General features: G+C 45.9%; 1 protein-coding gene across 3 annotated transcripts in view; it reads left to right on the top strand.

The window, feature by feature from the left end:
* Positions 1-27442, top strand: part of dag1 (dystroglycan 1) — a 74533-nt gene that overhangs the window by 23473 nt on the left and 23618 nt on the right. For all 3 annotated transcript variants that reach the window (XM_033625928.2, XM_033625927.2, XM_078171970.1), the window contains one exon: positions 19921-20705. In XM_033625928.2, the coding sequence (XP_033481819.2) occupies positions 20271-20705 (435 nt within the window). In that variant the 5' untranslated portion in view covers positions 19921-20270. The remainder of the gene's footprint in view (positions 1-19920; positions 20706-27442) is intronic.

The following is a 27442-nucleotide window of genomic DNA, read 5'->3' on the forward strand; positions in this document are numbered from 1 at the left end:
AATCATCTGAAGTTTATTATTAGACAGCTGTAAAAATAACTTTATAGAACTCTTTATTTGCACCACAGGCTGCAGCCGACACTTTTAACGGAGGTGGAGTCCAAACTTGAAGCCAGAGTTTCCTCTCAGCAGCTGCTGAGACTTCAGTTACGTCCTGGGTCAAAGAAACCAGAGATCGAAAAAAGTTGTTGAATTCTAAAGCTCTCACGTCTGTATCTGTGTATGCTAATGTATGTTTCCCAGAGCAGCTTTAGTTTCTCCTGCTTCTGTTTGGACGTGTGTGTGGTAGGGTTGCAGTGATGTACCAGTGTCAAGGTATTATATTGAAGAACAAAAATGTCATTGGACGGAGAATCTACCCTTTATATGAGCTATTTTTAATACCAAAGTTGTATAATTGCCTAGAGTTGGTTCGTGTTCTCACGGCAGCATTTACAAGAGGACCAGATCAAATGCCCTGTGTGAGAAAGCTGCTCTTGATTGGTCAGAATTTCCATGTGGGAAAAATCCAGGAAGTAAAGCAAACGTTGAAGAAGAGTACACTTGCAAGATAAATGTGACACTTTCTAATGTCACAATGGAGGGACAACTACGCAGGTTGATTTTAGCGCTGCTCATCGTGGACTATATTGCTGTCATTGTTCATTTTAGTCAAACCATACAGTTTGAAAACGAGGCGCGGCTCCAACTAGAAAACAATGTTTTGATGCATTGGATGTGCTGAATGTGCATATTAAGGCAGTACAGGAGGAGGTGCACATTAATAATCCTCCAGGACTGTAACATGCTCATGTTTAACCCAAACAATGTGTCATGTGACTGCAGTTGCTTCACATCCAGGTCGCAACACCTTCTCACCACAAACCAACCGCACCAGAGTTCCTTTGATTGAACTGAACCAAACAGGGCAGGTGTGAACGCAGCCTTAAGCTCTAAACGTCACCCTGAATCAAAAAGCTTCTTAACGGGAGCTGCTTGGTGTTTGGACTTGTTTGTTTGCTCCTTTGTGAGATGTGTCTTTGGTCCACTACACACTTCGGTTTAAACACATCTTGCTACATGTTGTCAGGGATGAACGTGCCCCTGCTGTTAGATCAGGAGGACGAAGGAGAGATGAATAAATTAGACCTACGTCAGCGTTTTGGAAATGAAAAGAAAGGTTTTGCCTGCCGGTATCCAAACACACATCTCCACCTGTCTCTCTGTTAGCTGCTACGACCCACAAACGGTGAAATGTGGTTTTATCGGTCGCTGTGGCTGCTCGTCGCCCAAAGTCTCATTTGATTGGATGAACTTTTGTTAACACCCCTGAGTGCAGGATGAGTCATCAAACTGTTTCACAGGACTAGATAAGACATGAATTTAGATGTTAAAATGCTTTGATGCTAATTTCTTGACACGTATTGTATTTGCCATATAACGAGATAAATGATCCATTAACACAGAGACGCAGGATTAAACCTGGAGCATGTATTTTTCATTTCAGCAGGTCTCACAGAGTCAGGAGTGTCCTGACTGGGCGCTGACTGGCTGCAGTCATGACTTACAGTATGATGGTTATAGGACTGAAGATATGTTTTGTTTCTAGCTCGGCTCTCTGTAAGAAAAGGTTACAGCAATGTGAAGAAAATGTCATTTTCTGTGTGTGTGTGTGTGGCCTGAGGGAACCACTGAGGTCTGTCGTGGGCGGTGTGTGTTCACCAAAACTCAAGAAACAGTTCTCGCACAAATAAAACCCTGATTTACCCCAAATGTCTTTATATGTGGTGAGTTCTCACTCTGAGGATATGAACATTTAGAGGAAGACTCGTGCACCATGAAATATTTATGTAGAACCAGTCAAAAGACAGTATGCTCTACGTGACGTTACAGCAGCAGAGAGTGCAGAAACATGGTCAATAAAACATCAATAAAACCACCAAAATATCAGAAGTGACTACAGAGAAACATTTTCATAACCTCCAAAATGAGTTATGCTTTTACATCACAGAAAAATGAAAGCAAAAAAAAAAAAAATCCCCAGCTTTGCTCGAGCAGCCAAAGGCGCTCTGCTGTCGTCTGCTGTGTGTTTAAGTCCTGAGACATCAGGTGGATTTGCTGCAGAGCCACGGCTTCTCTTGAAGTTCACCTCAAACCAGGTGTTTATCCTCGGCAGAGCTCGGCCTGTAATCGGCCCCGCTCCGCTGGAATGATGTGAATTCTGTTTGAACATTCAGGACGAGGCTCAAACCCTCGCCGCCTCATCGTGAAGTGAAAAAAACACCTTTTTGTTTGTTAGCTTCTGGTCTTTGTTTGTCCCTTTCTTTGTTGCTACCTGACCACATATAATTTTATTTACAACCACGCAGGTGTTCATAAAGAATTTTCAATACGAGCAGCAGATCAGACTGATGTTTTCATCCACAGCCTCTGTGAGCAGAATCAAATTATTAAATGTAAATCCTGAGGAATATTCTTAATTTAAAGGAAAGACAAAGAGGAGCGGGCCACTCTGTTGTTCTGCGTCTGTTTGTTGACAGAGGAGAGAGGGCGGTAAACTCTTCTTTGAAGTATGCTAATTCATCCGTGGCATCCTCCCTCCGCTTCGTTGTTATTCTGAGATGCTAGCAGACTCACTAGCATGGCCAATACATTCATTGTTTGCTCGGTGCTATCAGAAGGTACAGGACTGCTCTTTAAAAGACTGTCACCCACTTACCCAGGAGAGAGAAGGAGAGGGGGGGGCAGAGAGAAAGTCATTAGGGCAGGGAGGGTCGAGGAGACGGAGGGAGCCAGCTATCGCTCTGTGCAGCAGTGTGTTTGAAACTGCGTGGCTGCCGCCTACAGTCCCTCAAGACACGAGACACACTGTGTGTTTGTGTGTGTTGAACTTACATACGTGTGTGTGTGCGCTCTGTGGGAGTATCTGCTGGTGTGTGTGTGTCGAGCTCACTGGTTTACATGATACTATTTACCATCGCTGAGGCCTGCAGGAAGTCTCCTGATGCTTTGAATCCCTCGGCTTCTCTCTGTCTCTTTGCTGCTGCTGCTGCACATTAACTCAAACACCAACACCTCCTCTTTCTCTCTCGGCCTGTCTCTGACTGTCTCTCCTCTGCTTCTGACTCCTGTTCTCTGCCTGTGCATTTAGGAAGAACAGTCTCACCCTGTCTTTATGTATCACCCACTTATGTAGCTCCTCTTTTAGCCTCTCCTGTGAGCTTGGCGTCAGTGATGGGAGTGTCCCACAGCTGGTTAATATCAAATGACCACCCAGATGTTGTGATACTTCTCATTAAGTGCCGTCATGTGAAGGTGACGCTGGTGTTTCTCTTCTGTATCTTCCTGTCACTTTGGCTCATAAGCACACTGGTACCGGTGTATCTGCACTGAGCTAATATCGGCCTAGCTGTAATGCTAACATGCTAAACTGAGATGTCTTTCCTAAATCTCTCGTCCGCCTCCTTTCCTCTTCATCCTCCCTAAATCCGACTGTCCAGTGAATAAAGATCCTTCAGCTGCGTCCACGTCCACAGTTGAGACTCTGCATTCCTCCGTCTCTCACACTCTTCCTCCCTCCGTCTCTACGTGGTGCCTGTTCCTCTGATGAGCATCTAAAACACCAGATATTCAGGCTCAAGCTTTAACCTTTCGGTCTCTGAAACGCTCTCCTTCCACCTCCCTCACACTCCGTCTGTTTCACTTTCATGTTATCAGTTTCTCCTGTTTGTGTCTGCAGTTTTTTTTTTTTAGATAACACAAGTGCAGTGTTTCCTTGACTCAACCTTCTGCTGCACAACACAAACAAATCAAATCACCTTGTACGTTTGCGAAGAAAATCACATTTTAATTCACTGATTAGCATCAAAGAGGCCGGTTTGTACTTTACTAGAATAAACACACGCAGGCTGAAATGTGAACTAAACACCAGAGTTGAGACGTGAGCTCCGAGAGATGAGCAGCATTCATTACCCTGAAGAAGCTCTCTCTGCTCCCTCGCTGCAGGACTTCCTGTTGCAGCGTCATTTTCTCCTTTTAGAATAATAACAGACATTTTCTTTGTCCTGTCAGAGATGAATGAGCCGTAATGTTACAATCAGCAGTTATTTGTCCCTCCTCTGACCCTCGTAACCGCCGTTAACCACATGCAATCGTTTCCATATGATGGCTGATGGTGCGTCTCTATCAGGAGCACAGAAATAATCCAGACGTTCTGACAGCGCTGACCCTGCTCTTCTCTCTTGTGTTTTCATTTGAAACAGTTTACAGAGGTCTCTGGTTTGATTCCTCGTGGCATTTACCTAAATCCCTTTACAGCGCAGCGTTAAGTAACATTCAGCGCGGAGGTGGAAAAATAAAATCTAGTGATAATAAATATCAGCTCAGCGAGGCTGCTGAACGTCGCTCGCTGTCTCGCTCTGTTTGACTGGGATAAATTTAGCAGACGGTCGCGGGGGGGGGCATCTTTAGCCTGGCGAAAAATCCAAGCTATGGTTCCTCTAAACCCCTGCAAGCGAGTTGGAGGTCACATTGCTCAGTCCGTAAGGCTATCAGCCGTGGCCCGCTATTATCACAGAGATAAAGAATGGAGCCTCAGAGCTGAGACATCTGCAATGACCGTGGAGGGACTTAGAGGTGGAGGTACCTGGGGGGGGGCAGAGGTAGATCCAAGATGCTGGCTGGAGTGAATTATGAGCTTTCTGGGTAAAAAAAAAAAAAAAAAAGGACTAACTGGCTGACTGGCACAGAATGTCAAAGACTTTGCTGCCTGGCTGGTCGAATCAGTGACAGTACAACTGGATTCATGAATGACTCAGTGACACTAAACGCCTGACAGATGGACTGAGGGGATAACTCACTTACAGGCAGATGGACAGACTGACTGTGGCTTCCTGTGCGGATGATGCGGCGTCCTCGCTGACTGAATCAATGAATGAATGATGCTGATTGATCACTGATCTGCTGCTGTTTGGTCGTTAGATGCTGATGGACAAACTGACAAGTAGATTTCTGGTTGATGTGGTGCGCCGACGCCTTTGTGGCGCTCAGGTCAACCCACCGAGTCAAATCATCCTCACTGTGACCTCGTCACATATCGACATTTGGTCTGCAGACAGTCTCTTTCAAAGTAAAAACACTATGTCAGTACAACACCACAATTCTTTTTCCTTCAACAACAAATGCACGTGGTTACGTTTAGAAGGAAAGAACAGGGATTGGCTTTACAATCTTGGGTGAAAGCCACCACCAAGTACCAATATTTGACGACTTCAGAGTGACTGAGTCAGCGTGGCATGATATGAAACTTTCACATTATGATTATCCCGGCCAAAATAATTGTGATTCACAGTGACTGTGCTGATAATAATCCCAATAATCATCACAATGTACTCTAAACTCTTAAACTGGCCCTGAAACCTACTGAAATCTGAACATTTTAACTGACAAATATTTTTATTGTCACACATAAAGGACGCATGTCTTTTACAGTGCACATATGTTTTACTGAAAATCAGAACAGTCTCAAAAAGCCAGGCTCTTCAAATATTTGAAACAGAAGTTTATCTTTTGATATCAAATATACTAATGCTTCAGATCTTTGAGGTTGGTGTGTAAACAACCCGTTAAGGTGCTGACACACCAAACCGACATCAAAGAACTAGCGTCGCCTCACGTCGCCCTGTGTCAGTTGCATTTGAACACACTACACGGACTACATCCGACGGCCAAGTAGCACGTACGTTCTGCGCGTGAGAGAGAGCGGAGTGAGAGAGTGGTACATCCTGTCAGCTGAGGGGTTTCCTATCTGTGCAGGCGAGCACCGCAGCACCTCCACGGACTATTACATCCAGACGGTCCCGGTGTTTCCTCCTCAGGCTCCACTTCACTCAGCTGCCCGATAAACCCGCTGCTTCTTCCCACTTTAACCTGAATAACAAACCAGGGCTCGGTGCTCCGGTTGGATCCAAACGGAGAGCCGGGGCTAGCTCAGAGACTAGCGGAGGCTAACTGGCTGTGCTTCCCTCCGGTCATGCTGCGGCTAACGCTCCGCTAGCCGCTCCCAGCTAGCTCCAGTTTGTTATTCAGGTTAAAGTGTGAAGAAGCAGCAGGTCTGTGGGGCAGCTGAGTGAAGTGGAGCCTGAGGAGGAAGCACCGGTTAGCCCCGGTTTCACTACAGGCAGATTCACTCGCTACAGGGGCGAGGAAATAAAACCTGAACAGCCAATCAGAGTGATCTCTGTCACCGACAAGCTCCGCCGCCGATTCAACATGCTCAATCGGCTGAAAAGCCGCCGACACCAAAGTGCAGACGATGTGGGACACACCGCAAAAACTAGGCCAACAGACGCTCACCGACGGCCCGACTTTGGTCGACGGTCAACCGTCGGCTTGGTGTGTCAGGGCCTTTATGGCTGAGTCTCATTTACCGTAGGTTTCCCTGCAGTCTCTTTCATATTTACGATTATACTGATGATGAAAATTCATTACGATCAACTTGAATTTTAATGTCATTTCGTCCCTACCACCAAGTGATACACCTCTCCTGAGTCGTAACTGGACGTCTTGGATTCATCTGTGTGATCGGTTTTTATTTGAATTCATTTAAAATGATATAAAGCTGCTTTATTCTGCAGAAGCAGGTGTAGTTCAGCTCACAGACAGATTGAAGGCACATATGAGTCGTCCAATCAGAGACTGTAAAACATAATGGACGTAGCCACCATGACATCATGTTGTAGTTTAGTGTCCCTGTCTTTGCTTTATATTTTGATCACAGTCTGTTTAATTAAACTGGTTGTAACATCTCAAATGTGTCTCTGACTTGCAGCTGAAAACATGGCGCTCATTTCGTACAGAATACCGAGATATATATCGTGTGTCGCAATTCAGCCTGAAAACAGAGAGATATGACTTGTTGTCCGCATCGTTCACCCTGTGTCGGGCTCATGCACCGACTCTGCTAAAAGCCTGAAAATAAGCAGAGAGAAAGCCTCAGGTTCAGACTGATGTGTGCAGGCTGTTTTTCTGTCAGGTGTGTGTGCGTGTGTGTCCGCTGGCTGACTGTTCCTCTAACCGCCTTATTATCCCTTCTTGTCGACTGGTCGGTTTGCTGCCTGGTTGTGTATTTATAACTCGGTGGTGTAAGCCAGATAGGACGGACACAGAGATGAGAATTGATGACCTGCATCACCAGGGGATGGAAGGAGATGGCTATCGCTGCAAACTCATCACACAACCGCACAAACACACACACAGAGACACAGCACACAGAGACATGACGCCACAAAGACACGTAAAGTGCAGAGACTTACACTGAACAAGGTTTTACGTTAGGAAACACACACACACACACACACAGAGCCGTAGCTGTTGGTTGTCGCAGTATCCAGGTCACTGCAGTATGTGCAGACATGAACTATATTATCAGAAGTGTACCTGCACATGGCTGACCCAGTTTCCTCCTGTTTATCTTGGAGAAGGAGACAAGAGACGTGTTTGCATCATGGAGCTAAATGGAGCTCCTCAGGGCAGCGATCAGACTCGTGGGACAGATTTCAGCTGCAGGTTTTGTGACCTCAGAATAAATCTGCCGTTCAGTTTGTAACCAGAAAGAAGAAGCAGAGGTGTTTTTACAGCTCCTCACATCTGTGATGGCGACAGCTCAGCGTGTCACATCTGCACTTTTTTGACTTTTGAGCCGTGTGAGTGACGGTTGTGTCGCAGCCTCCATCTGTTTGCCAAAGGCGCGAGTGAAAACTAATGTTCCCATTTAAAGATCTGTCTCGTCCTCCATCATCACCCAAAGGTCTCAGCTGATGAAGTGGAAGTTAGAAATCTAAGCTTACATCAGTGCGTGCACGAATCTGTCAAACACAAAGCAGGATTTAACCCTCTAAGGTCTGTCGATCCTGGCTGACACTCCTGTCTTTAAGAGGCTGTAGCGAGCTGAGTGATGATGATGATGATGATGGTATCCTATGAAGGCAGAAGAACAGAGGAGTCCAGTGGCACCAACTGTGTCATGCTCTCAGATCGAGGGCTGAATAATGCTCCAGAGTTCGGCTGAGAAATGGGTCACAGAGGTTAAAATGTGACATGTTGGGAGGAGACGTGACACTTTAACACCACAAGAGTCAAACCGTTTAAAACGAGACGCCTGCCCCCGTTTATAAATACAAAATCATTCACAGTGTAAAAATGGAGTGTATCATCTCACAGACGCCGCCGTGTGTTTGAAGACAGAGTCGATTGTGTTTTTAAAATGATGAGTAAAGGTCAGACAATTTGCCCAAAACGCCACGGCGAGAGTTTAACTTCTCGGTAACTTCCTGTAACCTCTGACTGTATTTAAGTCAAAGTCTAAAAATAGTCTGCGTGAGGTTATTTACCCCGATCAGAGCTGTCAGAGGGAAGGAAAGCAGGGCGCCTTCAGAGGGAATTGGATGGCACCTGGGAGGGAAAGTTCACGGATTGAAGCGCACCCTCGGATTAAAGGCCACAGATTAGCAAGTCTGCAGTAATGTTTTAAGGGTGTGTGTGTGTGTGTGTGTGTGTGTGTGGTGGAGCATATAGAAGGTCTTGTGTTGCCCGGCTGTCATTTTCTGTCACAGTAGCAACTGTCCCCAGCTGTCTGTCACCACACACACACACACACACACACACACACACACACACACACACACACACACACACACGTGACCAGCTGCCCCCAGCTGTCACTGTATCTCAAGTCTTGGCTGGTGGTCCCAAAGGTCACACACACACACAGACACACCCTGTGACAGCACACACACACCTTCAGCTGTGAATCTGTGCTGTTTTGTGTCTCATCAGAAAAACGGACGCAGGAAACGGTCGTTTTTATGATTCTGTTGAAACATATGGAAAATAAAAAGCGTATCAACAGAAGCGTCATGACCTCACGTTACGTCATGTTTCCTTCCGTGTGCAGACCATAATTCACCATAATTCTCCTGATATTTCCCTGTAATGACCACAGGAGATTGTTGTTTGCATAAACCTTCATATATTAATCAAAACTGTAAAAGCTAAAAGCTGAGGTTTCTGTCCTCCCATCATCACGTTATTAACTTATGTTACGTTTCCTTTCGTGCAGTTCAAACTTCATATTTCGCCATAAGAACACCGAGATTTCCCCGACGTGGCCGTGGAATATTGTTGTTTGCATTATGTGTGTATAAACTATGATAACTAGAACGTTCATTCTTTCCGGAGGAGAAAGCTCAGGTTGATACCCGTGTCATCGTGTTGTACGCTCGTTTCATCACACAAGGTTACGTGTGGTGCAAAAACATGCCGCGGCACTGGAGGAATAAATAACGACTCAATCAATACCAACCCGTTCTCTTCCCAAGTTGTCACATAGCACCGCTTTGTCAGTGAACTTTCACCTCTAGATATCCTCCTGTGTCTGCTGTTGATGTTCCTGGACGCCGCTACCAACACCAGCACATGGTGAGGTTTAGAAAAAGACATCATGGTTTGGCTCCACATACACACGGGAAGCAACCATGGGTGAAAGTCCACGGTTTGTTGGATCCACCCTGTCAGGGCTTTCCAGCTTGTCATGTTGTTATCGGTAGCGTTTCACAATGATGCTGCCTGTCCACGTGTCATACTGCCGCCACATACTGGCTGATCAGAGGCATATTACAACACTCCGAAAGGTTCTGTCCATTTGTGTTACAGAACAACACGGTGTATCACAGTGAAAGGTGGCTTTTGTTGTCGGTATCTGACGCCGAACTCGCTGACATCATGGCGGTATTTGACAGCGTCAGAATGAGACCCGGCTGTCACAGCACCTTTACACTCTGCTCATAGCAATGAGCATATCTCTAAACTACATATTGAACATAGTTGAGAAATATTTTGTTTATGCTTCTACGTTTAAAAATCTTTTGGATCAAAATGTTTTGTGATTTTATTTTGCAAAAACGTCTGATTTTTATTGACACAGTTTCAACACGTTATAAATTATTACCGTTTATTGACTTACAGAACCTTTTATCTTATGTTGCACAGATTTTAGTGATATGATGAGAAGATACTCCAGGAAATGACATCACAGTATGCAAACATACCAGCGGACAGTTTCTGTTCAGAGCACAAAGGGTTAAACACACACACACAGACAGCAGCAGCGAAAACTCACCTTCAGCAGTCTAATTTTTCCCCATTAAAAAGTTTTTTTTTGGGGAGTTTTTCCTGATCAGCTGTGAGGGTCATAAGGACAGAGGGATGTCGTATGCTGTAAAGCCCTGTGAGGCAAATTGTGATTTGTGATATTGGGCTTTATAAATAAAATTGAATTGAATTGAATTGAATTAATTGGAGTGAAATGTAATTACTGGTGCTACCTACACATTCTTTAACAATAATTGTGTTTCCTCCTCCTCCTCGTGTTTCTGCCTGTTGTTTCCTCCTCTCTCTGTGTGATTGTTCGGTCTTTCATGTTTCATTTTTGCAGCCGTGGCAGTGTTATAATTAGCCTTCTGAGATGCGCAAAGCATCGCAGCACTTTCCCCTCATGAGCTGTTAGCCTTCGCACACACACACACACACACACACACACACACGGCCTCTCTCTGAAAAGCCTATGAGCCTTATAAGCGAGCGGGCGAAAGCGCTGATGCTTCGATGCTCCAAAACACAACTCTAATCAAAGTGGACGTGTGTTTGGCTGCGTTCGCAAAAGAACCGCAATTCCCATGATTCCGCCTCGCTGGGTTCATTTTGACTTTTTTGCTTCGCCTCAAATTAAACCCTCATTTCGAGGAACTTAAAGCACGCTGAGCCCTGTGGGGGGCAAAAAGGCTTTGTAAAGGCATTACACGGGCAGCAGGAACACACACGCCTCCATGTTACAGGAAACTAAATCCAATATGAACAATATTTCCAAACAGCAGGATGTTGTTGTGTTTCTTTCATCTCGCTGAAGTTCACATCGTGGTTTGATTTCTTTTCTAATATCACGCTTGAAACAACAAAGAAGAGGATATTTTTAATGCTCAGGTGCCACGCTGACTGCATGATTCCTTCTCTGGTAAAACAATCTTGTTTTCGATGAAAGGATTATTTGGGAGATAAGGATCTTGTTTTCGGAGATAATAAGTGGCGTCCCAGTCGCCGCGGGTCGTCTGTGTAACTCTAGAACACAAAGCTTCCCGGTGTGTTTTCGGAGCGTTGGGAGGTCCGGAAGAGCCGCCACACCTACCGTATGTCAGGTCACAGTTTCCCTGATGTGTCTTTGTACATCTGGAGTTCAGAAAACATCCACGCCTCAGTGATCCTGTCACTTTTTCCTCTGGTGAACCCCAGGAACCAGTGGGTGCTGAATCAAATGTAAATCCCATGATCAGCACATTAACATCATGTGTCTGAGATCATCCAGACTGATCGCACATCTGCACGTCTCAGTGTGTGTGTGTGTGTGTGTATGTTTTGGCTCCTCTGGGTGTTCACAGGACTCTGTGTGTTTTATGAGGCAGGTTCACATCTGCCTCCGACTGTCAGTCACACGCAGGTCTGAGCGGCTCATCCGTCACAGCTGGGCGAAGGAGGAGCGTCCGGAACCTTCCAGCAGGAGGTGTTTGCTCTGTCAGCTGGATGTGAAGCTGTTGTTCTCCTCGCTCCTCAGAATTCTGCTTTTATCACACGATTGTTTTTCATCTCTGTTACGTCGGTGTTTGTTGTTCTGCTGAAGGAGCTCTGACTCCTGCTGCTCTGTGGTCTCCTCTGTGGTCTCCTCTGTGGTCTCCTCTGTGGTCTTACCTGGGTCACCAAGACTGTTTGCCTCTGCTCTTTCCTTCCCTCCTTTCCTTTCCAGTCCTCTCCTCTCATTACCTCTCCTTCTTTCTTCACTACATATTTCCTCTCCTTGTCTCCTCTTTCCTCTCAGTTCTTCTGTCCTCACTACTTGTTACCCTGTTTTAACTCCTCTCCTCTCCTCTCCTCTCCTGTGTGAACATGGTTCATGACTCACTGGGTCGTTGGAGTGTTTTGGGGCTGAGCTGGTTCAGCGTTGGCGTGACACACAGACCCTCTCCTCTCCGCCGTATGTTCGCACATATGGCCGCCCGCCTGCCTCAGTCGCAGCTCACAGTGAAGCAGATTCACTCTGGACGGTGGCGTGTCGTTGTGACTGTATTTCTGGGAGTGTGTCGTGTTTCACTGGAGCTGGATCGTCTCGTTCAGACTGCAGCCAAGATGATTACTGATGTCACTGTGAATCTGAATCTGCTGAAATGTTTTAAAGTGTGTTTGAGACGCAGAGTGGACGGACTGATGCTGCTGTGGTGAGATTCATCCATAAGCAGCCAATAATGAGTCCTAAATGATCACATGTCCTCTCTCTGTCTGTCTCCCACACAAACACGACAAAGGAACAATGCTGATTCTTCCATCCTCACACCGAAGCATAATCTCACCCTCCTCTGGATGAGCGCGCCGGCTAAACGCCTGAAATCTCTGCACTAAATATCTAAATCTTATTGTAAAGGCAAAGCGTTTTGTAATCTGGCTGCAACGCACACACAACCTGCGGTGTCTTGAACCTGTCCGCCGCTCAGAGACGCCGCTTCTCTGCCAGGACGCTGAATAATATTTGCAAGCGTGCAGATTAGGAGGAGGACTCACTGTGTTTATCTGCGTCTGAAAGTGTGTGTCTGATAGTGGTAACATTTGCATCGTGCACGGCGTCAGTGTCACCTGTCAGTCTGGGAACTTCCTCAGGAATGTGAGCATTTTAGACCCCTCCCCCTCCCCCTCCCCTCCCCCACCTCTCCTTCTGTTTCTCAGGCCGCTCTCGTCCTGTCGGCGCCAATAATAGAGGCATCAGCTGCGACTTTGGGGGATTGAAAGGTGACAGCGGGAGAAGGTGGAGTGAAAGCGAGATCGAGTGAGGAGTAAACTTTAAAGTGCCAAGGTCTCGTCTTTGACAAGATGCGTCTGATTGGCTCCCACGTGGGAATTCCTCCTCCTGTAATTGGCCGCTGAGTGGCGTTTCTGTGTCCTCACCGGTGACTGAGGTGAATTCCAGGGAAGGAGTTTCCTCAGAGTTTTCTGCAGGCACTTTTACTACTGTTCAGACTGATTTTAGTTCCAGGATGTCGTCCAGGGCGCAGGTACTCCTCGCACCTCGCCGTGTGCTGCGTTTGGATTTAAGCAGCTGTCTGGGGTGTTGGACTTCTTGCTGCTCTGTTGAGTTAATGCAAAATCCTCACAGCCTACTCACCTTATTAAGTCAGAAACTCTGCGTGTGTGTGTGTGTGTGTGTGTGTTTGATACCTGAATTCCCAACCGCCGTGGGTACAGCTTTTTTTTTCTCCCAAGGGAAGGAATCAAAGCCTTTCGAGAAATTTTACCTTTGGTGCTTTCAAAGCTCCCTCCTCCTGTCCCCATCCTCCGTTCCATCACCTCCTTTTCATCATACCCCAGTGACAGCATTAAAGTCTCTCTCAAGTCTCAGGATGCCACCCAGGATGTCGCCTTTATCCCCACCCAAACAAAAAAAAAAGGGGAGAAAGGAGCACAGGCTGTCACCACTTTGTGGGGAAGGGTGAAATGTGTTATAGGAGCGTAGTCTCCTGTAAGTGAAGGATCACAGGTTCTGGGGGTAATTGGGGATTTTGTCGGTACACAATATTCTTATATCTCAGCTCGTCTGACATAAATATTGAAACATGCTTTTTGCAAGTTCTCAAAAACCAGATGAGCCGGCCAAGACTCTGAAACCCAAAAACATTCAATTCACAACGATGTGAAACAGAAGAAAGCAGCAGATCCAACAGAACTGTTGCTGACTGTTGATTCTCAGGTGATTAATGAACTCATGGTTTCAGCACTGCGGCAGATTCACAAAGCTGCTTCACACTGAATCATCAAAGTTCAGCAAAACAATTGACAGAATAAATGTCAGGATTGTATGTTTTTGCAAACCAAAGATATGTTAACATTTGTACATTATCATGCAGCTGATACATCGTGGTTACGTTCAGGAAAAGAACATGCTTTGGTTTGAAATATCACCTTTTTGTGGCAAAATCATGGCTGGAAAAGCACCAATGTCTTCATCTTCAACTGCCCATTCTAGGTTGGAATTTCACGCTGTTATGCCGACTCGCTGCTCTGTATAAAAGGTACAATCTGGAAAGGGGGGGCAGAGTTGTCTTGCCTTTAAGGTGGCATGGAAAGTTGTTACAGCGGCAAAATGACGTCTGTGTAAATGGGACAGCCAGCAGGACAGGACTAGTGTGAAGTTTTGATGACATGTTATGCGTGCAACCCACCACGGGAGATTTAAAAAGCAGCTGATAGCAGTTAGCAGCTAACTCAAAGAAGAAGAGCAGTGTCCACAAATTGGGAAAACACTGAGGATGGGATCAGAGGCTATATAACAGAGATGGTAAATAGTTGTTATTGACATGTTAATGTCACTGTTATTGTTTATTAAGCGCTGCTAACGTGTCTGTTATTTGTCACACTAGAGGCCGACGCTGTTGTGTTACATGTCACACTTCTTTGCTTCTGTGATGCCGGCATGTTGTCTACAATCTCACACTGGAGCGACATGATAGCATTGTTGTTTGGTTCTGTGTAAAAATGCAAAGGTGGTGTAAAGAAGGGACTTCATAGCAACTCTATAGCGCCATCTCTGCGCACTTTTAGTGCCACTATCCTCGGCGGAAAAACAGCAACGGGTCACTAAAAAACACTCAAGTTTGGTGGCTAAAAAGATGCCGGAAACTCAGCAATGACTCCAAAAATAACAAGTTTTGTTGGTTGTTGTTCTTGAACAGTGGTCTGCAGCTTGGCAGGCTTCTCGCCTTGTTGTCACGCCACCCACCATCCCCTCCACCTCCTGATGACAGTCAGCTCACACACTACATCACTTCAGAAACGCTGATATGATTCGTATGAAATGTGCAATTGTAACGTGTTCATGGTTTATAGAAACATATGATGTCGACATCTGTGTGTTCAGAGACACATCAGATATTTGTTTACAAATGCAGCACAGACTGTGACTCTACATTAAAGAGAGTGTGGTATCACACTGTTATTATCACAGTGTAAGCTCTAACTGTCGCAGTGTATCGAGGCATGAAACTATCTTTGGACCCGCGGCAGGGCGCGACATCCACCCTGTTATTAACACAAAATAGGAAGTGCATCTGCTCTTTGCTAACTATAGCTCTCACAGAGCGTGTTTCACATTGTGTTCTGTAACTGATAACAAATGATCGGATCTCAAATCTCCTTTTAGCTCAGTGTCTCATCCCCGAAATCCCACAGCCGCCCCCTCTCCTCTGCCCTCTCCCCCACTTCTCTGTCCAAGTCCATTCAATACCCTGCAGAGGAAGAGAGGAGGTGAAGGCACGCAAGTGTCTCATTAACTGTTTATTTATAAGACGTGCTGGCTACCTGATAGTGGAGATGAGCTGCAGGGGCGTTGGTGTCGTGTCTGGATATTTATTTTTGTCACTGGGCAGCAGCTCGTGTACAGTCTCAAAGAGACGACATAAAGTTAAAGTCATCAGTGAGTCCAGCCGAGGAGAACACACGTCTGTACTGGATTACTGTTTGTAATCAGATTATACTTCCTGTTGTGTTTTGAACCAAGTCCAAAGACGGTTGCAAGAAACTCACAAGACTGATGTGTGGTTTGTTTTAATGTTCTCTTAATTGTGTAGCAGAGTGTCAACAAAACACACAGCTATGTTGTGTAATGCACAAATTGAATCTGCCTGGGTGGTTTGCTTTCAGTTAAAGAAAGATTGTTTTAATTGAGTTATTTTTAAAGGCCAGAAAGAATTGAAATTAGACATGAATGTGTCAGAGACAGTGAGCCGAGTTTGTGTTGCAGAAACCAGTCTTTCTTCTTTGATTTTCTGTAAATCATCTGGTTATCCCAAGATGGCAGCCACTGATGTGAAACCTTATTGTCTGAAGCCGACATGTAACAGTCTGTTATTCACTCTTGAACGTTCGCCTCCATCTTTTTACCTTTACAAGTGTTTTGATGTGACGTCTCACTTTGAAATGCTCCGTGTTCTTAACTAGTCTGCTGCCATTACACTTCCATTACTCTGGGGTTGTTTTGCACAGCGTTGCCTCATTTCTCGTAGCGCTGCAGCTGCTGTGGTTTTTAGAAAAAATAAATTAACCTCCAGGATCTTTTTTTATTTCTCTCTCTCTCTTAGTTTTTTCAGGAAAATCATCAGCTTACTAAAAAACACAGTGAAAAACAAGACAAGGCCTCAGCGCTGCATTGACTTTTGGATTTGTAAAACCATCCAGCAGGAGAGTTGAGGAGTGACTTCATTTTGTATTCAGCTACTTTCAAGCTCTCCAGTGAGCCGTCACTGTTTCCTGTTCCCACTGTATTCAGTCAGAAAGCGACTCTATTAGTCCGACGCGTACACCCAGTTAATTATCCCTGGTTCTGTGAAGCAAATACAACATGAAGCCAATTAGAAAAGGTTTGTCTCTGAACACGCTGCTCAGCTTACCTGCTCCTCTGCTTCAGTTTGAGTCGGGACGAATACAGTGTGACGTTCACTGTTCGACCAACAGCAGTAAATCAGAGGAGCGTGCTCACTGCAGCTCATAAGAGAGAAGTCACATTGGCAAAAAATATTTTCTAAATAAGTGCTTTTCTTTAAGGGACTGTTCTCACTGTATTTTGCAATACATGGGGGAAAATAAATAAATGAAAATTAAGTTTTAAAGGCTCGTTTTCTTTAAAAACCTGCGGTAACTGTTAATAAAATAAATAAAAATAATTTCCCTGCACTCCTTTTGACTTTTTCTTTTGTCACCATATTACACAATAAAAGGGGAAAAGTAAATAAATCAATAGAAATTAAGTCTGGAAGGCTTCTTTATTTTAAAAATCTGCAGTAATTCATGATAAAATGAATCATGTCCCCGCACTTGTCTTCACTCATTCTGTTATCACTGTATTACACCGTAAAAAGGAAAGAAGAATAAAAAATAACCTAGAAATAAAAAAAAAACATGTATCCCTGCCCAGCGCTTAAAACATTTATTTGACATGCCTCCCCCTTTTTGCACCCCCTCCCCTCATAAGTAATGAACAGTCCCTTAGTTCATCTCACCACCCGAAATGAATGCGAAGCTTAGATTTGAGTGGCTTTTAATTTCCCTGCCGATCTTTCCGCCCACACGGCCCGAACATGATCAACATGTGGGAAAGCCTTCCGGACCGTCGTCCCTCAGAGCCCATAAATCTCTGCAGTTACTGGCTCAGTAATTGCAGAGCAGCCAGAGGCTCTGAAAGACCCCGGCCAATCAGAGGAGAGTCACACAGACATCGTTAAGTGCTTGTTCAGAACAAAGGTGTCACCATGGCACCCGGTGAACTAGTTTCAGCCGACACACCCACAAAAACACACACTCACACATGCCCCCCCCCCCACTGGCCCCAGCTTCCTTAGGTTAACTCTTTTAGCCGTTCATGGATCGCAGCAGAGCTGGACACACAAAAACAAAACTCTTTGCTGTAACTTGTCAGGCATGTGTAACAGCATCTCTTAGCGGTAGAGCTTTGATGTTTTGGACCAATCAGAAGGCACTCGGCAGGACAGGTGTGTTTGTCTGACATCGTGTCTTTTTTCCTTTCCTCTCTCTCTGTTCGTCACTTTCATGTTCGTCTGAAATGTTTTATTCAGCTGCATAGACACAGAAAACTGACATAACATAAGGAGCAGGAAAGTCCCTGTAGGGCGTCAGAAGGGGGGCAGTGGACCGATCCAACAAACCCTGGACTTTCACCCGGGAGCTCGCTGTTAGTTTTCTGTATCATTGTAGCGTCAAACTATGATAGCAGACGCAGGAGGATACCTAGCATGTAGCGTGTAGCATGTAAGCGTCAAAGTCTGCTGAGAAAGCAGTGATATGTGACGACAGGGATGAGAACATGTTGGAAATTCCCTCCTTGAACAGGCGGTGTAAACGGGCCTCATGTCTGCCTCCTCCCTCGTCAGTCTGTGTGTGTCAGAGTGATCAGTGGGTGGAGTGTGTTGGGGGGCGGTGTTGTAGGTGTCGAGGTAATGACAGCTCTCCGTCCCGCTCTGAGTAGAAGCTCTCTCGTCCCTCTCGGCCTCTCTTTACCTCTCCGTCTGTGTGTGTCCCTCATTCTCTGTGTTGACAGCGCTTCTTTATCCCGCAGCACAGACAGCTCAGCGGGCTCTCTCATAGCGACACTCCCCCGCCATCATCAGCCCTTTTGTCACGCGATGAATAGACAGGCGGTGTTTTTGATAGGTGACTGAGTGGAGGAGAGGAGAAAAAAAGAAGCCTTGAAGGTTTTAGAGATTTGAGAGAGAAGGTGTGATGTGCCTTAAGCCTGTGGAGGAAGGAGAGGACAGGAAGAAACTGTTTTTGGAAAGAGAAAGCTGAGCGAGGTAGACGAGACAAAAGACATCCTGAGAGACGGAGAGAAGCAATGAAAACATGAAACAGATGACAGGCTGAACAACAGTGAAGCAGCAATAAGGGGAAAGGGGAAACAGGAGGGATGTTGCCCCCGGCAAAGCAGTTGAAGGTAGCCGACATGAAAGGGATGGAGTTTATCCCTGGCAGCCATCTTGGACTACTTTCGAGAGGTAAAACTTTCCAAATAGTGCGCAGAAATAATTCCAGGGTGGCATCAATGAAAAACAAAGTTCAAAGTGTGAAAATCTTCCACAAAGCTGGAAAGGTAAGAAATTGTGAAGTTTCAGAGCGAAGAAAGAAACTGTTCTGCTCTGCTTCCTGACTCTCTCTGGATAAAAGCTGGCGCAGCGGGGAGACGACACAGTGGTACTCGTGATTAAAAACAAAGTTTTGTCCAAAGGTGATGCATGGCAAGGGCGAGGCAGCGGCAACAAAGAGTCTTTTTAGTTGGTCAAAAGCTACCTGGGAGGCCTTGTGTTGTTGTTGCCAGGGAGTTCCTGCGGTGATTTCACTTTCTCCAGCGGGCATCTGCGACTGGGCAAAATGGAGTCACAGCGGGGACTCTCTCCCTCTTTTTCTTTCTCCTTTGCTTTCATTCTTTTCTTTCTGCTTTCTGTCCATCTCTTTAACGAAAGCCCTCGGGGGAAATCACTTGTACCGTGACACACACACACACACACACACACACACTTGCACAGGAGGGGATCCTCTCCTCCAAGAAAGAGCTGTATGAATAACAAACCCCTGAGTTCAGTCCTCCACACCGACAATGGACACAAACACCAGCACATGCTCTCTCCCTCTTTCTATCCCTCTCTCTCCGCTCTTTCTTCACCCTCTACACACACACACCTACACACACACACACACACACACACACACACACACTCAGTTTGACCCCTCTCACAATAGAGAAGGCATGCATTCATTAGCGCTTCCGAGAAAGCTTTGACTGGTTCGGCATTGTTGGCTAATCCAAAGTCCCACCGTATATCACCTTCACTCTCCCCCCCTCCATCCATCCATCTTAGTCTCTCCATCACGTCTCTTTCCCTCACTCCGTTCCCTGGAGCTCTTCCATTCTGAAGCTGCTGAATGACCCACCGATGGTCTGAAAAAAGAGATGTGAGAGCTTGTGAGAGGAGCGAGGGTGAAAGTGAGAGCCAGAATTGTTGTAAGAACTAATCAGATTACTCCACAGCATTGATGATATTATCCCCCTCCTCACCACCCCTCCCCCCCTTCATGATGGATTTCTATCGACAATGAGATTTGCGTGGCACGAATCAGTTTAAGGGGCTGAACTTATCAAGGGGATTGACTTTTGATTCAGTGCGAGGCGCTTTAAGTCGAGGTGTTTGTGACGAGACTGAGTGCGGAGCGGTTAGAAGCTGGATGTTTGCCCTGCTCTCCTAACCATGCCTTCTGTCTTTCTATCTCTTGTCTGTCTCCTCACAGATCTCAAAGGTGCTCGGCACAATGGGGCTCCGAAACCTCTGAGGGGTGAGCACAAAAGGCCGAGTGGAAGAGGAAGAATAAAGCCAAGGGAGGGGGAAAAGAGGACAAAAGAGGAGGAGGAGGTGGAACAGAAGAAGGTGGGAAGATTCTTGCCCGGTGCCTGGCGAGCAGGAGAGCTTTTCGGCAGAAGAGTGGGCGGAGAAGGAGAGGGAGGGAGGGAGATTTGAAAGGAGGGATTTGCTCGATCTGTCGGGGGTGCATGCTCCCCCCTAAGTCCCCCCCCTCCCACTTGGACATCCTCCTTTTTATTTTTGTTTCTGCATCACTGACAGGCCCACAAAAGGAAAAGAATGCGTAATAAACTAAGTTGGGGACGCCTCGGGGCGAGCAGGGGCCTCGATGTGAGACTACCCAGGACTAGAGCCTTGCTGCTGGGTTTGCTTCTGGCCGTAGCGGGCTGGCTCCCTCAGCCGGTCCGTGCAGACGTGGAGATCGATGTGCTGGGAGAGATGGTGTTGATGGAAGGAGGTGGAGAGAGTGACGTAGACAGGAGAAGCGACCTGGAGGCCTCCATGCACTCCTCGCTCCTTCGGGACTTCCAGGAAGTGACGGAAGGTATCCGGGCGATGGAGGTTGTTGCTGGAGACACTGGTGAGCCTGCGGCGACTCAGCAGAACACGGCCGCGCCCACCGCCTTCCCGGACTCCTCGGCGGTAGTGGGTCGGATCTTCCAGATGACAGTGCCAAACAAGATGGAGGATGTTTACCTGGGTGACATTGTCAAGGTGAGTCCCAGAATCACCACCTCTTCCCTTTGTAGGTCAGCTGACTCCATGAATCTGTTTTGGCTAAAATTGGCTTCCTTATTGTTTGAGCTCAGTTTGACCCAGCGAGGTCCAACTTCCTGTTACACCAGAAAATACTTTTTGGGATGTTGCATTAAAAGTACAGACCACAGTAATATTCCACTGTATGTGACCATATTTTACAGCTGAGCTCTCTCAAACCTTGATCGGAAGTCTTTTTCTATAGCGAACCTCTGAAACATGTCATCAGTTCAAAATACGGTTCATAAGCAGTTCTCATTAAATTAGGAAAAGTCAGGATGTATCTATGTGACAGAAGAATGTGAAGTTAGCGCTGGGCGTTACAAAGGATATCAGAGAGTGAAGCGTTTTGCTCGCTGTTTTTGCATCGCTGAGCACCAGGCGTTTTTGCTGGAGCAACCTGTACGCCTCGAGTTGACAAAAAAAAATGGCTTGAGAGGCGGGTCCTTTCTGACAATGATGAGTGGACTCACCCATATGCCGAGGGAGGCTCAGGTGAAGTTTCAGAGTCCAAGGGGAGAGGAGGTAGCAACACAACTCCACCTAATGGAGGCTGACGGCGCCCCAGATTCCACCGTCACATCTGAGTTTATGACACATTTACAAACATGTGCGTGTAGTCGCAGCTGTAACAGAGAGCCAGCCAGGAGATGAGCGAGCGTCGGGGTCAGGTACAGTTTCCTCAGCCTCAGTGAGTGGGTTGACTCCAGATGAACTCCGAGAACAATCAGAAAGGAACCATTTCCCTAAAAAATATGTCCCTGAAATGATGCGATCGTGCGCCATAGCTCAGAACCCGCCCCGCGGCGGCGCCCATCTGAAGCCATTCACAGCAATATGCCCTTTTTTAATTGCTCTGCATTTTCCACGATGGCCAATTTTCTATAATATATGTAGCGTCATATCTGAATAGGAGGCTTTAGTAGCATTACCCTTCTTCTCCTACTCCTCCTCCTCCCCCCTCTCTCCTGCCTCTGCTGTTTCTCCTCTCTATTCATCCTCTCTTAATGTCTTCCTCTTCTCCGACCATACTCTCCTCTAGCCTGAACAAATTTAACTCCTCCTTCCCCATCTCTTTCCCTCCACCCCTCCCTTGTTGTTCCAGACGCACTTTCTCTACTTGCTTTCACACCTAAATGTTATCACTCCATCCTTCCTCTCCTCCCTCCATCCATTCCCACTTCTCTCACTCCTTCAGGCTCAACCCTAACAGTGTACGCTCCCTTCCTTCCTGTCCTCCGCCTTCCTTACATCATCTCCAACCAGTCGTTGCTCTATCCATCCTGCTGTTCATCCATCCCCTCTTTCTTCTCCTCTCATTCCTCTATCCTTCTCTCCCCTCCTTTATTTCCCTCCATCACATTCCAGTCTTTCATATCCTATCGCCTGCCCCCCCTCCTCCCCCCGGCCTCCATCTTTTGCTTTTAAGTCCAATCTCTCCCTCCACACCCGTTCCTCCCTCACTCCTTTCTTCCATCCCTGTCAAATCACATCAGATCATATCAATCATGTTCCCGAGTGATGAGCAGCATGAAAATATCCCCGCACCGCCCTAATAAAGCCTCCACACGAGGCAGGTCGGCTGCGCCGCAGAGAGACAGGCGTCCACATACGTTGGTTTTGTCTGATTTCACAGCAGCAGTTATTCGCTGTGTTTCCAGACGGCAGATTTGATTCTGGGTACAAACCGCTCTTCAGTTGTTCATAATGTTTTTGTCGAGTTCACAGATGACTGAGCAGAGCTTATTTGCAGGATCTCAGCTGATTGGGGCTGACTGGACGTGGCTCGCTGGCACCCAACAGACGCCTTGTGTGTTCTGTCTGGGAATTTAAAGGAGTATGACGTGTATTTCTTGTGACAGTTGATACACGACCCATCGGGTCAGCTGCCTGGCTCATCTGAGACGGTGGAGATGGAAATAAAACATGGGTGTGGAGGCTTGTTTTTTTTAAACCCTGTAAAGTCTGCAAAAGGTGCGCCAGGTGCGTCATTTCCTGGAGTAGCTTCAAACGCTTCATGTCCCTAAAATCTGTACAACCTCAGCTAACAGGTTATGCAAGTCAGTAAATCATAATAATTGAAATAAGTATTGAAATTGTCATAAAATATACAGAAATCTGGTGTAACACACAAACCATATTGATCCAAAAGTGGTTTTTAAATATAGAAACACAAATTATTTCTAAACACTCCAGAAGTTATTCGAACTATTTAAGTTTTAGTTTTTGAGATATGCTCATTGTCATGAGCCCAGTGTAACAGTGTTGTGACAGATTGATCATTCATCTCTCTGGCGCCAACATCTGTTTTTGTGCAGTTTTGCGCTGCACATATTTGTGGTGCAATGATGTCATTACGCAGTTACAATGTGATGACACGGACGACAGAAACCTTAGCTTCCTGTTGCAGAAAAAAGAATGCTCTCGCTTTTATTGTCTTTGTTTTAGATCGATATAGACAGGACTATGCAAATAACGATCTCCTGCAGACATTACGGGGAAACACGGTGTAATTACAGTGAAATACAACATTTAGGTAAAGTAACATCAGGTAATGACGTGATGAGAGGGAACGCAGACGCCTCAGTTCTCTGCTGCAAGAAGAATGAATGTTCTTCTTATTTTAGATTCATTTAACTCTGTGGAAACAGACTTCCTGCGGGCGGCCGTGAGGGTCGTTGTTTAAATGATCCTGTTTAAAATCGATCTAAAATTTAAAAAAAAATGGAGCGACAGCATTAATTCGTCTTTGCAACAGAAAGTTAAAACGTCCTTCTTTCAAGCCGTCATGTTATTTGTGTGCAATGACATCATTACATCATGCTACAAGCGGTCCAAGAGACGTGTGGTGACGCTGCAGTATTGACCTGTCATGGCTGCGGGAGATTGTTGTTCACATGATCCTGTTTAAAATCGATCTAAAATAAAAACTACAAGAGAGCGTTCATCTTTCTGCAGCAGAGAGCAAAGGCCTCTCGTTTGCACCATTACGTTGTCAACTTGCAGTGATGTCATGACGTTATTCTACAAGGGGTCCAGAAAACGTGAAAATGTGCGGAGGCACCAGAGAAGCAGGTCGATAGGAATGTCAGTTGCACACAAGTCAAATGCTTAAATCAGTTATTGTGGGTCATTGACGTACATAACCTGTTGGCTTTTAGGTTTTACAGATTTTAGGGACATGAATACAAATGTGGGCGCTGAGGAAATATTTCTGCTGCAGATGAAACTGTCAAAACTGTTTTGCACTCTGCTCCTAAAAATGATCATATCTCAAAAACTAAAAAAAAAGTCAGTTCAAATATCATATTGACCGTTCATATTTTTTCGTCATGTTTCTACAGTTAGAAATTTTTTGGATTTATATGTTTTCTGTGTTTATTTTACAAAATCTGACGAGAAAACGTGTTGGATTTTTGTAATTTTGCTCATTTATGACATCATTTCAATACTTTTATTAATTATTTTGTTTATTAACTCACATAACTTTTTAACTTTTAGGTTGTACAGATCTTAGGCATATTGAACATTTGAAAACACGCCAAGAAATGACATCACAATAAGCAAAAATACCAACAGATGCAGTGGCGGACTGATTCCATAGCTTTAAAGGGTTAAACAGGATCTCTCACAGCGTCTGTTTTTAAAGGGTTAATTTAACCATCATCCTCTTCTTTTGATTTTGGCACTCCTCGTTTCTCCTCCTGATCTGTCCTCACTTGCTTCTCCTCATTCATCAATGAAGCTCCTCCTCCTCTTCCTCCCCCTCTCTTTATGTTGCATCCAGCTGCTCGTCTTCCTCTCACTCTTGCCATCACCATTTTCACCTCCTCCTCTGTCGCTCCTCCTCGCTCTCCATTTGTCCCACAGGCTGAAGCTGTTCTTCCAAACCTGATTATATCTGTCACACTGTAAGCCGGGGGCCTCCTATTAGAGCCAATAGGAGCTGACAGCGTGGGCAGAGAAGTGGTAGGGAAGGAACAATGAAGAGAGAGGAGGAGAGATAGAGGACAGGCTGGAGGTGGTTTTCAGAGAGATGAAGGGAGGCGTGAACAGAGGAGCAGATCATGACCTCAGAAGCAGCAGAATCACCTTTTGGGAAAGTCTACTTTCCTGTAAAAGAAAGGTCACAGATTGTATCTGGGCGGTGTGATCCATACAGTCCTGTCCAACCGTCCTTGTGAAAGACTCGACGCCTCCTTCTTACTTTGCTTTTGGACTGTCGGCTCCGTCTCTACAACTTCACAGAGTTTGTTTACTTCCCCTCTGTTTCTAATTTCACCGCCGCTCTCCTGCTCTTTCCTCCATTACAGATTTAAACACTTTTCCCGCATCCGCCGTCCTTCCCCTTTTCTTTAGATGTGAGTCCCCCCTCCGGTATTTGGAAGGTCAGCACTCAAGGTTGTGGAGCGAAAGGCCAAATCAATTTTTGTGCTTGGCGTTGCACTCATACTAATGGCCTTTTCTTATGAAAATCGGCCGGAGTTTGAGAGGTCTCGAGCTCCGTGACAGCCCGCCTGCCCATTCACCTTTTGCTGAGCGGTCTGGGCCCCGTCAGTGAATACACCAGCGATTATCCATTCATATGGCGTCGAGCTGTGGATTCTCAGCCAGGTGGGCAGGACAGCAAGCTTAGAGGAGGAGAGGCAGAGACGGGAAATATATTCTCCCATTGATACAAATTGTTTCATCATAGAGATTCATTTTTTAAGGTTAGTTTGACATCATGTCTTCATTCAAGGCTCATGTGTGAATTAAGGATGTAAATGTTTGGTCATATTCTTGTTTGTTGGACAGTTGTCAAATAAAATAGTCCAGGGTCCCACAGTCACCTCTTCCAGGCCTGGAAAAGTCATGGAATTTTGTTGTGTGTGAAGAAATGTATACAGAGTTAGAGACAGATGACTCTGCAGTAGTCACAAGTATTTATCGGCTTCAGCAACGATCAGCAGTGATGGAAATACAACACCCAGGTGGAGGCGCTAATTTTAGCCTCTTTACCCTGGTCTCCACCAAACCCTTTCAGTCCAGCACCTTTGGAACCAGCAGTAAGCCTTCAGACATGGTACCTAGACCCTCGGTGTGTTCAGACAGTCCTCTTAAATGTGGGCGGGGCTGTTGTCACTCACTGCTCCGTCCAGCACTCGCTGTATTTCCTCATCAGCGGTGACACAGATGGAAGTCTGCACCTGGTTTATCGTCCACAGAACGAGGCTGCACGCCCACATTTTCACAACAAAATAGAACAGGCTGCAGTGAGAGTCTCTCTCCATGGGATATTTAAAAATAGCAGCTTTGTGCATTTAGGGGGACCAAACATGGGGATGCTAAGGAACCGTTCTGTTGGTACCATCCACAACTTCTCATTGTGGGAACTGAACTGAACTGAACTGAACTGAACTGTTCGGTGGAAACAGGGCGTTTGCTGGCGCGATGCGATTACAGGCTGCGTCCGTCTCTGTCCAATCAGCGCTCCAACATCGTTCAAATTTCTAAAGTCAACACTGAGTCTGAGAGAGAGGCTAATTTAACTGGTTTTCCCACATTTAAAAAATCTGCTAATTTTTGTGGAAGAGGGTTAAAGGCATAGTGCACCCAAAATGAAAATTCAGCCATTATCTACTCACCCTCATGCTGAGGAACGCTCTGGTGAAGTTTTAGAGTCCTCACATCACTTGCGGAGATCAGCGGGAGGAGCGGCTAGCACACCTAATGGCTAATGGCTGACACGTGAGCGCGGAGCACAGAGAAGCAGTCAGAGCTACAGGCTACAATGAGGCTAAAAACAGAGTTCAGATGAAGTTTTTCCAAACAACTTTTTATGTCGGGGCTTCAGGACACTTGGATCACTACGGACGAGCAGTATGGAGATACTTTGTGGATTCAATTTTGTGCTCTTGGACGTTAGTCTGGGGCGCCGTGTGCCATTAGGTGTGCTAGCCGCTCCCCCCGCCGATCTCCGCAAGGGATGTGAGGACTCACAAACTTCACTAGAGCCTCCCTCGGCATATGGGTGAGTAGATAATGGCTGAATTTTCATTTTTGGGTGCACTATCCCTTTAAAGTCTGTGAGGTGGAGAAAAGCTGTCAGGGAGCTTGTGGTGCAGTCGCAGGTGATTAGTGATGACACTGACTGTGTAATGCATAAAAACAGAAGTGCTTTAGTCCAGTCTGACACACTGGAATACCAGTATGTGAACACACACACACACACGCACACACACACTACTGGTGGAGTGTGAATGGTCACGGTGTTAAAACACCATCAAGGTTTTACTAAAACAGTCCAGGCGAATGATTTCATATTCTCTTTGATCAAGAGCAGATTTCTAATTTGAAATCTGGTGTGTTTTCCTCTCTGAGGACGTCTTAACCTTTTTGAACATTTTTAAAGTGAATGATTTTAAACTTTCCAGCCTCTGAATAAATAAAAAGCTTTGCTTCAACCTCCAAATACCTACAGAGCAGGAGAGGAAACACTTTTTGATTGTTGTAGCCGAGTCCTCTCCGGGGGCAGAGCGACAACAGCGCAGTGATAATTCACAGCATCGACCGCGGCTCGAGAGGTGGCACCTTTGTGACTGCAGCATCTGTATGCAGGTGCTGCTGGGACTGAGAGACCCTGCGGCGCTGCTATCGTCTACTGTTATTAATGGAAGTGGCCGCAAGAACGGGGTTTGTGGCCAACAGATGAG

This window comes from Epinephelus lanceolatus, chromosome 1, assembly GCF_041903045.1.
Source record: "Epinephelus lanceolatus isolate andai-2023 chromosome 1, ASM4190304v1, whole genome shotgun sequence".
In the NCBI taxonomy this organism is placed as follows: Eukaryota; Metazoa; Chordata; class Actinopteri; order Perciformes; family Serranidae; genus Epinephelus; species Epinephelus lanceolatus.